The sequence below is a fragment of the Epithele typhae genome (genome assembly GCF_022376455.1).
Source record: "Epithele typhae strain CBS 203.58 chromosome Unknown BXZ73scaffold_107, whole genome shotgun sequence".
Taxonomy (NCBI): domain Eukaryota; kingdom Fungi; phylum Basidiomycota; class Agaricomycetes; order Polyporales; family Epitheliaceae; genus Epithele; species Epithele typhae.
Genome location: NW_025954298.1, coordinates 1 through 13076, shown reverse-complemented (window position 1 = coordinate 13076; position 13076 = coordinate 1). Strand labels below are relative to the sequence as shown.

The 13076-nt window shown below is 62.7% G+C and overlaps 6 protein-coding genes across 6 annotated transcripts; 4 read left to right on the top strand and 2 right to left on the bottom strand.

Annotated features, from left to right (window-relative positions):
* Positions 1–5: 5 nt before the first annotated feature.
* On the bottom strand, positions 6–937 carry BXZ73DRAFT_56147 (RNA-binding domain-containing protein; the record flags this gene model as incomplete). Its single annotated transcript, XM_048021442.1, has 4 exons — positions 6–183; positions 234–333; positions 375–630; positions 698–937. 4 exons carry the CDS (start codon positions 935–937, stop codon positions 6–8), a joined length of 774 nt encoding a protein of 257 aa, XP_047871904.1.
* A 482-nt stretch (positions 938–1419) lies between these two features.
* On the top strand, positions 1420–2730 carry BXZ73DRAFT_56118 (longevity assurance proteins LAG1/LAC1; the record flags this gene model as incomplete). The annotated part of the gene is made up of 3 exons (XM_048021435.1): positions 1420–1935; positions 2058–2348; positions 2407–2730. The coding sequence occupies 3 exons, from the start codon at positions 1420–1422 to the stop codon at positions 2728–2730; spliced, it is 1131 nt and encodes a 376-aa protein (XP_047871903.1).
* A 716-nt stretch (positions 2731–3446) lies between these two features.
* Positions 3447–4527, top strand: BXZ73DRAFT_56119 (Snf7-domain-containing protein; the record flags this gene model as incomplete). The annotated part of the gene is given in 6 exon segments (XM_048021436.1): positions 3447–3644; positions 3663–3702; positions 3787–3964; positions 4071–4182; positions 4257–4365; positions 4472–4527. The coding sequence occupies 6 exon segments, from the start codon at positions 3447–3449 to the stop codon at positions 4525–4527; spliced, it is 693 nt and encodes a 230-aa protein (XP_047871902.1).
* A 1120-nt stretch (positions 4528–5647) lies between these two features.
* BXZ73DRAFT_107341 (NIF-domain-containing protein) lies at positions 5648–7274 on the bottom strand (the record flags this gene model as incomplete). The annotated part of the gene is made up of 5 exons (XM_048016881.1): positions 5648–5781; positions 5841–5955; positions 6030–6146; positions 6235–6985; positions 7033–7274. The coding sequence occupies 5 exons, from the start codon at positions 7272–7274 to the stop codon at positions 5648–5650; spliced, it is 1359 nt and encodes a 452-aa protein (XP_047871901.1).
* A 1517-nt stretch (positions 7275–8791) lies between these two features.
* BXZ73DRAFT_107340 (Mob1/phocein) lies at positions 8792–10119 on the top strand (the record flags this gene model as incomplete). The annotated part of the gene is made up of 9 exons (XM_048016880.1): positions 8792–8811; positions 8868–8955; positions 9012–9084; positions 9189–9280; positions 9334–9359; positions 9519–9652; positions 9711–9830; positions 9935–9981; positions 10039–10119. 9 exons carry the CDS (start codon positions 8792–8794, stop codon positions 10117–10119), a joined length of 681 nt encoding a protein of 226 aa, XP_047871900.1.
* A 587-nt stretch (positions 10120–10706) lies between these two features.
* On the top strand, positions 10707–12190 carry BXZ73DRAFT_82236 (uncharacterized protein; the record flags this gene model as incomplete). The annotated part of the gene is made up of 4 exons (XM_048023660.1): positions 10707–10859; positions 10962–11733; positions 11913–12037; positions 12137–12190. 4 exons carry the CDS (start codon positions 10707–10709, stop codon positions 12188–12190), a joined length of 1104 nt encoding a protein of 367 aa, XP_047871899.1.
* Positions 12191–13076: the final 886 nt, after the last annotated feature.

The window sequence follows — 13076 nt, the reverse complement described above, 5'->3', positions numbered from 1 at the left end:
AAATGCTAGACGTAGGAGACAGACATCACCCAACCCTTCTTCAGCGTGAAACCGTCGAGGGCTTCTTTTGCGACCGACGCCAGGTCTGGTGAATCGAACATGACATGTGCCATCTTCGCTTTTTGCCCTGATGCACTTGGTGTTTGTGATAGTACAACGGATACTGAGTGGTACCCTTGATACCTGGGCAAGCCTCAGTTTGCAGTCTGACAACGAACGCGAAAAGTACGCACTGTTGGAACAGGACCGAGAGGACATCTTCGGTGACTTCTTGTGGCAGATTGAGACACATGAGACGTGCCGATGGCTGTTGGGCAGCCGCGGGTATCTGGCCTGCATCGCGAAAGCCCATGAACGACCGGCGCGCGATCCACAGCCGAAACACCACGCACCGCTCGCCGACGCCTTCCCCGCCGCCTGCTCATCATCGTCCTCGATCTCCATCTCCTCGTCGTCCGAGTCGTCGTCCGCCGGGGCCGGCCGCTCGCGCTTGGCTTCGCGCGCGTCCTCCTCCTCCCTGGGCCGCTTGCCGTTCGGCGCGTTCTTGACGTGCACGGACGTCGGGGGCACGAACTCGGGGTCTTCACGGCGGAGGGTGGCGTACGACTTGGACTTTGCGTACTCGATGTGCTGCAGCGAGCGGCGGGGCCCGCGATCAAAGGCGTGCTCCGGGCGGAGGAAGTTGAGACGGGCGCACCATTGGCTTATCGTAGAAGACCATACCTTCGCAGCCGCGCAGGGCGGCGGTGGCGCCTGAAAGGTCGGTGAAGACGACGAAGGCCTGGCCCTTCATCTTGGGGCCCTTGAGGGCGACGACGTCGAGGATGCGGCCGTAGGTGGTGAAGAGGACGAAAAGCTGGGCGCGGAGCTCGTCCTTTTTGACCTTTTCGTTCAGATTGTTCACGTAGAGCGTCGTGTTGGGCTGCGTAGTGGCCATGATGGCAGCGCGCGGAGCGGGGCGGGGAGCGGAGGAGGGAGATGGCGGGCGGCGGTGGGCGCGTTGCGCGTGCAGGAGGCGAGGACGCGTGGGGTGGGGAGACGCCGAGGCAGCGCATCAAGCGGCGAGACGCCGGTGGCACGTTCGCGCTCGCCGCTTTGGGGCGCTCCTCTTCCCGGCCAGCGCAAAAAGCCTGCTTGCTCGAGTACGCTGCCCCAGCCCCCTCGTCCGACGCAGGCCTCTGCAAGCACGACCCGCGCGACCCTGCCCTCGCGCCGTGTCCGGCCCCGACCCCCTCCGCTGCCCGTTGCCCCCCTCCGCTGCTTCTTCCGCCGCAGCCCCGCCCGCTCTTTGCCGCCCATTGCTATAACGCTACAGCACACGTCGCTCGAAATTGACGATTGCCTTCTGAAGATCTCACCCCCGCGCACAACCTTCGTCGGCTCCCTCCACTGCGTATCCCAGCAGCACCCGTGCACACCATGGACGTGCTCGTCGCCGCCCTCAACTTCCCTCCCTCTGCGGTGAACACCGCCCAGGCCCCCTCCTGGCTCCCGCGCCAACTCGTTCCCTTCGTCACCCTCTCCGTCCCCACTGCTCCTCCCGTGAAGCCGGACTCGTTCCCAGACTCCAGCTACTATGGCGCAGGCCTCCTCGACTTCTGCCTCATGATCACATTCATCGCCGTCATGGCCGTCCTCCGCGACGCGACGCGACTTCTCCTCGCGGAACCCTTCGCGAGGTGGAAGCTCACCCGCAACCTCCGCGCCCACAAGCTGGCAAAGCTCGCCGCGGCCAAGACGAATGGGAAGGCGAACGGGACCCCGGAGAAGGCAAACGGGCACGGCGCGCAGAACGGGAACGGGAACGGGTACAATGCATCCTCCCCCGACACGGTCACGCCGGCAGAGCGCAAGAAGCTGAGGCACGCGGTGACGCGGTTCTCGGAGCAGGGCTGGCCGGTCGTTTATTACGCCATCCAGGTCCCATTCGGCATGGTACGTCTGCCATCCTCCTCCCCGTCCTTAAACTCCGTCTCCCACGCGCCCGCGTCAACTCTATCCCATCGTCGCGCGAACCCGTGGCTCATGACGTACCCTCTGTGCCTTGCCTTTTGCAGTACGTGCACGCCAACCTGCCGACCTCGATGCTCAACCCGGTCGATGTGTGGGCCAACTACCCCCACTTCCCGCTCGCCGGCCCCGTCAAGTTCTACTACCTCCTCCAGACCGCGTTCTACATCCACCAGGTCCTCATCCTCAACGCGGAGGCACGCCGCAAGGACCACTGGCAGATGATGAGCCACCATGTCATCACGATCGCGCTCATGGTCGGCAGCTACTTCTACAACTATACCCGCGTCGGCTGTCTTATCATGCTCCTGATGGACATCTGCGATATCTTCCTCCCGGTCAGTCCACCCTGCTGACCGCTAGAGCTTCACCAACTGAACAGGCTTGATGCTCCAGTCCGCGAAGATGCTCAAGTACCTGGGCATGCGCACCCTCTGTGACGTCATGTTCATCACATTCATGGTCTCGTGGTTCATCACTCGACATGTTCTCTTCAATATTGTCATCAAGGTCACCTGGGAGGTGTGGTACATTGTTCCACGCATCTGGGATCCGTCGCGTGGCCACTACCTCACCAAGGAAATCTACCTTGGATTTTTCACGATGCTTTGCACGCTTCAGGTTATCCAGCTGGTCTGGTTTGGGATGATTTGCCGGGTCGCATACCTGGTAGTATCAGGAAAAGGCGCGGAGGACACCCGCAGCGATGACGAAGAGTGAGTCTTCCCCCTTGATCCGCGTATCAAAGCTGACAGTAGACCCAGCGAGGAGGACAGCGACAAGAACAACTAATTTATCCTTCTTCACGTAGATGACACGATAGACTCACCTACGATATGCTAACGCTGCTCGGATTCGCTCCGTCGAGGTCTCTGGGGTGGGACAGACGGAGATGAAAATACTCGCTGATGCCGTGGAATTAGTACTACTGTGCGAGTTTAATCCAGCCTGGATATGACGTCTTATTCCAGTACCTCATTGTGCCGCCCCTATGTCTGATGTTGAGCTGGATGCAGTGTATGCGGCTAGCGTTCGTCCCACTGCAGCCTAGACACGCTACGTGCATGGGTGTGCAGCAATATGCCTGGATGACCAGAATGGGGTCTGAAAACAGATTGGATTCTCTCAACGATAGCAGTCCTGACAACCGTTAGTCATGCACAGCACCTCAGCCCTCAGTACTCAGTACCCTCGCCCGTAGCTGCGCGCCGACGGGACAGACGAGTCAGCGCTGCTGCGAACGTACTCGACTTCCTTATCGGGGGCATCGAGCGGCACGAGCCGGCTCGTGCGCTCCTGGCGCCTTGCCCCGCCTGTGCTCTCTCTCTCTCTGACCAACACCCCGACCTCCTTCGTTCCCCTCCTTCGCCCCTTCTCCTCCCCAACTAGAGATCCCACACGCACACACTGCTTAGCTCCCCGTGGAGACGACAATGATGGCCGGATTCATGAGCTACTTTGGCGGACGGCGCGACCCAAAGCAATCGTCACGCGAAGCGATAGTGACGCTGCGGCAGCAGCTGCAGATGATCGAGAAGAAGGAGGAGTACCTGCTGAAGAAGGTGGAGGAGGAGATGAAGAAGGCGAAGGCGAATGCGGTCACGAACAAGACCGGTGCGCCCCCCTCCCCGCTCGTCCCATGCCCGTCCTAGGCTCACCGCGCCGCTCACTCTCTCTGTCTCCCTCTCACCTGTCCGCCCCCTCGTCTACCCGGAACTGTCCATGGTACTTCTGGGGTAATACCATGCGCCATGCGGCCGCCCGTGTGCCCTGCAGCGGCGACGGCGGCGCTGAAGCGGAAGAAGGTGACGGAGCAGGAGCTCGAGCGACTGCAGAGCGCCCGCTTCCAGCTCGAGATGCAGGTCAACACGCTCGAGTCCGCGAGCTTCAACCAGGAGAACATGGCCGCGATGAAGAAGGCGGCCTCCGCGCTCAAGGACATCCACGGCAAGCTGTGCGTGTGCCCATCCCTCCCCCCTCTCCCTGCCTCCCCCCTCCCACCTCTGGTCTCCCGCTCGCCGGAATGTGCGTGCGCTGACGCTGGCTCGTGCCGGCCCCAGGACGATCGACAAGGTCGACCAGACGATGTCCGAGATCCAGGAGCAGACGCAGCTCGCGAACGAGGTCTCCGAGGCGATCTCGTCGCCGTACGTGGGCAACGAGTTCGACGACGTACGTCCCCCCGCGCCCCGCGCCGTGCGTGTGCCCGTGCTGACCGCCGCGCGGTTCGCGCCGTCTGCGTGCAGGAGGAGATCAAGAACGAGCTCGCGGAGCTGGAGCAGGAGGAGCTCAACGACCGGCTCATGGCGGACACCGTCCCCGTGCACCATCCAGGTCCGAGCAGAGTGGAGAGCAGTGCGTGTCCTCCCCCCATCTCGTTCGCCGTCTCGCCTGCTCACGACCACCCGTGCCGCTCTGCCGTGCCGCCCCTCCGCACACCCTCCTCCAGAACCGGCGGCAGTGGAGGACGACGAGGAAGCGCAGCTCAAGGAGCTGCAAGCTGCACTCGCGATGTGATACCAGGACACCCGCCCGTCCCGTTCCGTTCGCTTTTTCCGTTCCTCTTGCCCCCTGCAGCGGATCCCCGTTTGTCTCAGTCCCCGTCTCTAATCCATTGTGTTAGTATACTACCACCCCCGCCCGCCCGCTTCCACGCCAGGCCTGCCCCCGCCGCGACCCTGTCACACTAGTTGCTCTCCCGTCCCACGTCCACTCTGTACCCCGATATATATCACGCGCCCCACGAACTGCGAATTGACGTAGATGATCTCAGGACCTCCCCGTGCCCGAGGACCGATATCCATGCGAGGCGAGGGGACATCCGGCATGGCGTGACGGCAGACCTCATTCAGAGGTTGGCTGCGCTCCCGGTGCTCGTCGCGCAGACGCATCCCTATGCTCGACGGTGCCTGCCTCGGCTCGACGGACCCGTTTCGTGCGATCGGCCAAGCGCGCGCAGCGCATGCCTGATCGTCGAACACGCGAGGACCGCGGGCCGTCGTGAACCTCCGCTCTCAAGATCTCAAGTCCCGGATGCGGGCGCCGTCACGCCGTCCGTCCACGCGGCAGACAGACCGGGGGCAGGGCGGACGAGGGTGCTCTGTGCGTTGAGACGGGGAGCGAGTATGTACGTACATATGTACAGCGGAGCGGGCCGATTAGCGCGGTGTGCGGGCTGCTGCAGGGACGGGAAGAGTGCGTGGGAGGCGCGGAAGACGGTCACTAACACGACTACTAACGACTACTACGACGGTGCGTCGGAAAACATGGTGGATGCGTGGGCCCGAGAGAGAGAGAGGGAGAGAGAGAGAACGGCAGAAGCGAACGTGGAAGGAGGGCGTGCGGCGGGGTGGTATGCGTGCGGACATGGACGTGTGCGTGCGGCGTTGGAGCGGCGTAAACTACGGGATGGCGGAGGTCGAAGGGGAGTGTCGATGGAGGAAATGGGGAGGGGGGTGATGAAGGGGGTGGGGGCGAAGGATGCAAGAACGATGGTAACTTGAGGGAATAATTAGCAAATGCGACGATAGTTCTTCAACGACTAAGCGATGGGGAGACGAGACGCGACGAGGACATAAGACCCAGAAAGCGGGACGAGACAGCAGGCTCTAGAGAGGCGGAGGCAGCCGCGCGCGTGTCATGAGAAGCCGCGGATCCCAAGTACGCGCCGGACGTCACTCGTGAAGCGAAGCGAGTCAAGCACAGGAAGGAGGTCGAGCAGCGCTTCGTCGTGTGGGTCGTGGGTCCAGCCTTCTATAGGTATGCCGTTCGCTATCCCCGCCGTGGTGTCAGCCCCCGGGGCGCAAGAAGGACGGAGAACACGAACACACCTTCGTTGATCGTGTAACACACCGGCGAGTTGTCCACCAGGCAGACGCATGAGAGGTCCTGCTCGATTATCGACAGATCCTTCGTGTACGACCCGTTGGGCAGCTGCGTGCACGACTGTCGGACGCGTGGCCTGACGTCAGTCCTCGTGCCCGACTACGTGGAGGGGAGTAAAATGACCAGATACGTACCTCGCGGAAGAGGCGCCGGCCCAGGATACCGCGGCCGGCGTCGAGCCAGTCGATGACGGGGTCCGCGTACTCCTGCATCGAGGCCGTGAAGATTACAAGCGTGTACCACTGCGATACCTGCGGAGAAGAAGAGAAGGCGCGGGTGGTCGGTACGAGTTCGCGGGCACGCACGGGTGGCGTTGCACAAGAAGACCGGAAGACGCACCTTGCGCAGGAAATAATCCACAAACGGCCGCTTGTACACATGGTAGAGCGTGCTGCGGCCGCCCAGGACGACTTCAACCGTGTACCCTGCGCCCTTGTTGCGGCCGCCAAAGCCAAAGAGGCCGGAGCCGCCGACGTATGGCATGGGTCGCGACGTGGAGTGGATGAGGGTTTCGTCGAGATCGAGCACCAGGGTCTTTTGCCGGTGGAAAGGTGATTGCTTCGGGGGAGGGGTTGGAGTATCTGCACGAGAACGGGCACCGGGAGGCGTGATTGAGGGCGCGAGGAGAGCCTTCAGGTCTAGAGGCGGCGTTGGTGTGATGCGCCGTTCCTTCTCTAGCTCCGCGCCGGCTTCTAGGGCCTTTACTAATGGCGGGGGTGTCGGCGGGGCTTTACGTGGATCTTGCGAGAGAGGGGAGCGGTTGGCTGGCTGGTATGGTGAATGGGGCGAAGAGTCTAATGATACAGGTGCTGGCGGTCCCTTCTCGTGTTTGCTGCCCTCGTCCTCCTCGGTGTCCTTGTCCTCATCGTCCGAGGCGTCGTCTACAGCCACTTCATCTACCACAACCGGTATGGGGGGCAATGACCTTCCGGGAAGAGAGCGGATGGCGGCGAGCAGGGCATGCCAGAGCTGGAGGACGATACGGACGAAGAAGATGTGGCGGAGCGCGGGCGACGCGTCGCGGCCGCCCTTGAGCCGGATGGCCTTCTCGGTGGAAGCAGCAGACACAGATGGGCGACGCGAGACGGGTCTGGGGTCGTGCGCGTGAGCGGAGCTGCGAGCAGGGATGAGGCCGACGCGAGCAGGCTTGCGGTCGGGTTCACCTGGGCGGGCGACGAGTAGGACCGCTTGAGCCAGGTGTGAGAAGACGACGAGGGCTGGGGGGCGAGGAAGGACTTGGTGGAGCCAGAACGCTTTAGACGAGCGTGAGGGTCTGTCTTGAGCGCGAAGGGGGCGTCCTCGTTCGTCGGGGTGCCGGGTGGCGTCCGTGGGGAGGCGAGGACATCGAACTGACGGGAGAGGTAGGAGAGGGAGTTCATGGGGGTGAGGCCAGCGCCGAGAAGGGCGGCCTCGAGAAGAGCGGTGAAGACGAGGAGGAGAAGGCGGGGAGCAGGGGGCCGGGCCGGGGCCGGGGCCGGAGGAGGAGGGGGAGAGAGATGGCGGGAGGAAGAGTTGAGCAGCCTGGTGCGCCTGAGGGCGACAGTGACCGCCGTCCGTGGCTGAGGCAATAGCGCTCACGTTGCGCGCGCTCGTCCAACCGCGGAGGGCAAGGGCGGCCATGACAGTGCTCGGTCGTACGTTCGCACGTCCTCCCCAGCCCAGCCTTTTGTACTTGGCCCCAGCGAGAGGTGCATGCTCCGTCCCCAGCGTCCGTGGCCTGCCTCTCGCTGCGTCCTCGACCCCGGTCCGCGAGCTAGCATCGATCGCATTCATATGCACGTGCTACGTACGACGCCCCGGACGGCCAACGTGCGCGCCCCGTCCTTCCTTCTCTCACCCCGCAGGCCTCGAACGCAGATAAGCCATCGTCTCCCTCACAAGCCCCCGCTGATGTTATCCCGTCTGCCCCGCCCGCACCCTCGGCCGCAGCGACAGCTGCTTCCTTCACTCCCGCCCGCCCCGTGACGACCCCGGACGCTGAGATCCGTCGCGCCCACCCACCGCTGCCTCAGCTGGGCTTTTGTGCGGCTGAAACGCCTCTCGCGCACCGCTTGCGGTCGGTGTATGCGAGGTTCGTGCCAGGCGTCACCCGGGTTTGCTCCGTGTTTGCTATGGACTGTCATCCCGGGCGGAGGCCGATCCGCTGCGCGTTCGGAGATGGTGGCGACGGAACGGGGCAGCCACCACGGCCCACCAGTCGCACACGGCACCGATCCGCGGCCCTGCGATGGGCTCTTGTCGTCTATCTCCAAGACGCCGTTTGCATCGCACACTGGTGGTTGGCCGTTCAGCAACAAGCCCCTTCTTTCTTGACCCCACGTTGGCCGCTTCGGATGCTCTGGACCGCGACGTTGACGCGTTCTCGAACCCCGCGTTCTCTCACGTTGGGCCAGTATCATAAGGACGCACGCTAATCTTGTCACAGCTGCAGATTATGTCTCCGGTACGAATGACAAGACAGGTCACGGACAGTTACACCTTCAAAATGCGGGTCTACGTTTGCTCCGGCGCCCACGTTGTGCGTTATTTTGACTCGGATGTATTCATATGCGACACTTTTTCCAACGCCCGCAAAGTGGCACAAAATCGATAATCTATGCCCGAGATCCCTCCCCGCTCTCTCTTTCATGCGCCCCGTACATCATCCTATTCAACTACAACATGACGTCAACGCCTCGCTAAGACGGCCCTCGAGGCTCGAGGACTGCAGCGGTCACTACGTATACGCTCGCGGCAAGCCTCGCGTGCGTAGTAACAGATTAGATTAGATCTCCCTGGAGTGATCCGCGATCGAGAACAGGCGCCTATCTCTACCCGTCTGAGCATCTACCGTGCGGAGTGAAACCCACTTGCTCGTCCACCTGCGTTCCCTTACAACTATCTCATCACCTCCACCATGTCTGCTTTCTTCAACTTGTGTGTTTGTTCCCATTTTGTTCCCGTGTATGTCTCTGATGTCTTGTCGATCGCAGAGGAAAGACGCGCACTTTCAAGCCTCGCAAGGATGTGCCGGAGGGAACGAAACAATACCAGCTGCGCAAGTACGCCGAGGCTACCCTTGTACGCATATACGATGCATGGTCCCTGATACTGTGCTCTGACAAGACTTGTGATAGGGCTCAGGCAACCTGCGTCTTGCGGTGCGCCTGCCCGAGGGCGAGGACCTCAACGAGTGGCTTGCGGTTCATGGTGCGTTTCCTCCCCATCCCACCCATCACCGGAATATACCCCCGTACACGCTCGCCAATTCATGCCCGTTTCGCCATCTCCCATCCACACCCACGCGCCGGTAGCTGTCGACTTCTTCAACCACCTCAACATGCTCTACGGCACAGTGACCGAGTTCTGCACGCCACAGGAGGCGAGTACATCCCCGTCGGCCGCGGTTCGCACGCCGTTTCGCTGAGGCTCTGGTTCCGCCCGTGCGTCCGTGCACAGTGCCCGATCATGTCCGCCGGGCCCAGGTGAGCGTTCGGGCTCTGCGGGGCGATCGCCCGTCCGTCTGTCCACATCCCACCCCAATCCCGCCCAACGGGCATGATTGATGCCAGTACTGGGGTGTTGTGTCGGACGTGGACGCACGTTCGTACCCTGGACTGCTCGCTGACAGCGAGGGTCTGCAGATACGAGTACCTCTGGGAAGACGGGGCGCGGTACAAGAAGGCGACGAAGCTGCCGGCGCCCGAGTACGTCGACGCGCTCATGAACTGGGCTCAGGGGCTGCTCGACAACGAGGAGATCTTCCCGAGCGAGATGGGTGCGTTCGCCGCCGCTCGGCGTATGCGCACGGACGTACGCTGAGGTCGCGCGCGCAGGGAAACCGTTCGGGAAGACGTTCCGGGAGACGATTGGGCGGCTCTTTAGGCGGCTCTTCCGGGTGTACGCGCACCTGTACAGCAACCACTTTGAGCACATATGCGCGCTGGGCATCGAAGGTGCGCACAGTCAGCGATCTCAGAGGACCCCTGTGCCGGCGCGCGGGGACGGGAATCGGCGATGGGGGTGGGGATTGGAGAAGGCGTGCTGACGGCGGACGCAGCGCACCTGAACACGAGCTACCGGCACTTTTTCCTTTTCGTGAACGAGGTGAGCGTTTAGGGTTCGGTCGCTTGAGTGGGCCGGGAAGGCTGACTGGCGGCGCAGTTCGATCTCGTGGACAAGCGCGAGCTGGCCCCTCTCGACGAGTTGAACGAGGCGATCTTGGCAGAGGACAAGAGCCGGTAGACGGCGCTGCGCGAGGCAGAAGGAGGCGGCACGGGGCATAGTAATGGCGTGAGGGAGGTGCGGACTTGGGCTTGGATTACGGTACGCGCTGTAGAATATATGGCACCGCGCTGGGCTGGGATAGATACCCGGGGCTGGACCACCCCACGCCAGATTCCATAGTGAGCGAGGACGGCGGGGTGACGTCATAAGCGACGAGGAAGAGCAGGGAACGGACGAGGGATGGGCCTGGCTCGGTGGCAGGCTCAGGCCCTGCGAGGGTATAATAGCCCATCTCCTAGCCTGGCGCGACCCCCCACACATGCGCGAGAGCCCGTCCGCATCGTCGCCGCTCGTCCACTCCGGGGCCCAGAATGGACGGCAGCCGGACAGGCGCTGGATCTGCCCCCTCGTCCCGCCCCGCCACCGCGGCCGCACCTTCGACCGCGCTCTGCCGATCCGTACCGTGCACTCCATCCCAGATGCCCGTCTGAGCTCAGCAGCCTTCCTTCATATACCCTCCCGCCCGCCCGCTTCTGCCCCTCGCACCCACTCCCGCTGCCTTCCCCACTCCCTCCTTCTTCCCTCCACCTCCCCCGCCCCCCGTCATGGACAGCGCAGACTGGGATTCCGTGCTCCAGTACATCTCCGACACGCCTCAGGACCTGCCCTCGCCCCAACCTGAGCGTCCCGTCGCCGAGACCACTGGCCTCCCCCTCCATCCACAGCTCCCCACCCCGACACAGGTACTCACCCCGCCGGTACGCGTCCCCCAGCTTCTCTCCACTCCCTCCGCTGACCCCATCTTGCTCTCCCGCCCCGCGTCGCGTCGCGTTCCTGTCCCCGCACCACCCCGCACACAGGCTTCCGACAAGCAGTCGCCTCCCGACCTCCAGGACGACGTCCCGCAGGGGCATGTTCCCGGCAACACCATCGTCTCTGTCTCGACCACCTTCCACCCGGGCTCGAATCTCCTCCCTATTCCCCCAGACCTCATCTTCCTCTCTGCCGACGGCGTCTTCTTTTACGCCCACACTACGCAGGTACTCGCCCTGTCCGCCAACCACTTCAACAATCTCGTCCCCCCAAAGCTCAACAAGTCCAAGCTCCGCGATGACTTCGGCCCCGTCGTCCCCCTCCCCGAGCCCGCCGCCGTCCTCAATGTCCTCCTTCATGTCATTTACGAACTCTCATGCGCCCACTACCACCCCAGCATAGACACCCTCGCCGCCGCCGTCGACGCTATGGACGTGTACGGCCTCTCGCCCAAGCGCCATATCGCTCCCTCGACCCCGCTCTACTCGTTCATCCTCAGCCAGGCTCCCATTCAGCCGATCGTTGTCTACGCGCTCGCCTCCGCTCACGACCTCTATGAGCTCGCAGTCCCTGTCTCGTCCCACCTTCTCTCCTTCGCCCTCCACTCGCTCACCGACGAGATGGCAGTCCGGATCGGGCCAGTATACATGAAGCGCCTGTTCTTCCTCCATCTCGGCCGACTCGACGCGCTCAAACGCCTCCTCTTGCCCCCGCCCCATCCGCATCCACCTACATCAGGATGCGATTTCACGGAGCAGAAGAAGCTTACGCGCGCGTGGGCGTTGGCCTCAGCTTATCTCGCGTGGGACGCGCGGCCAGGTACGTGCCCTCGCCCTCGCTCGCTATGGATTGCTTGTTGAGCTTCGCTGTCCTTCTCATCAAACGCGTGCCCTGTATATGACGCATACATGCGCTCATCGTTGCCACGCTTGATGTTGGTGCACTCTCCTGGTCGTCAACACTCAAACATTACCACACTCGCGCGACCACCATCGCAGACCTGTCGACCAGTACGATGGAGGGCGCACTCTGCCCGCTCGCCGACCACCTCTCGTGCGAAGTGTGCAAGCAGAGCCTCGCGGACCGTGTGCGGCAACTCATCATCCAGTGGTCCGTCGTCAAGGTATGTTGTTTGCACTCGTGTCCGCGCCTGGCGTCCACTGACTATGGTCCCGTCTACGCCCGCCAGCGATCAATATGAGGTCAGATTGCGCTATCGAAGGCTTCTCCCGCACACCCACGATTTCGGAAGCCGGCGAGCTGCGCGCCTCTCTAACTCCCTCGACTCCACCTTCTCCTATGTTCGCCTCGGCCCGCCCCGCATGTGAGGCCGCTCACGCTGGGCACCCGTTGACGTCTTTCGCGCAGCTCCGCAACGCATGCGTTCCGCTCCACGGTTAACTCACTGCGCGGAGGACTTGGACAAGCGGTCGTCCGCTGACCCCGACCCCCGTTCCTGCCGTCGCGTTGCGGGCGAACCCAAAAAATCTCCCCTCCGCCCTGTAAATTATTCCTCCGTCCTCGTTCCGCAGCTCGCACCCGCTCTCTCGCATGCACTCCACACGCATAGTGTATCCGGTCGTCGGTCGCTCTGTATCCCACTTCCCAGGCTCCAGTTTCGTTCGCATGAATCCTCGCATCCACTGTAAAACACCCGCCGCTGTCTTGACTGTATCATAGCGCTTTCGTTCCTTCCTAGCATTAGCCCCTCTCCCCCCTCCCTCGTCCCGTAGCCGCAGCACGGCTCTTGCAGGCCGTTCCCTCATAAACGACAGACCCTGCCTGCAACGCCGTGCGCGGTTCCCCCTTCCCCTGCCCGTCACCTGCATCCCCCCTCGTCTGCATTTACCCCCACGCACCCATACGGAGTACGGTCACGACCCTCGTGCCCCTCCTCCCCTGTTTCTCATGGACTTTGTACTGAGAAGCATGCGTCTCGCACACACGTCTAGCATATTCTCTCTTGCCGATTACTGCTGCTACCGTACTGTTCCCGCACCCGCCTCTGCCCTGCACGCGCGAGGTGGCATAGTCTCCCTTCCACCCACATGAGGGCTCAGCGCGCCCAGAGGCAATGCCACACACACGCCGCTTGCTTTCGCTCGCTCGCGCCCTCGTTGTCTTTGCTGTGTCCGCCCGAGTGCCGCGACTTTACATCGACG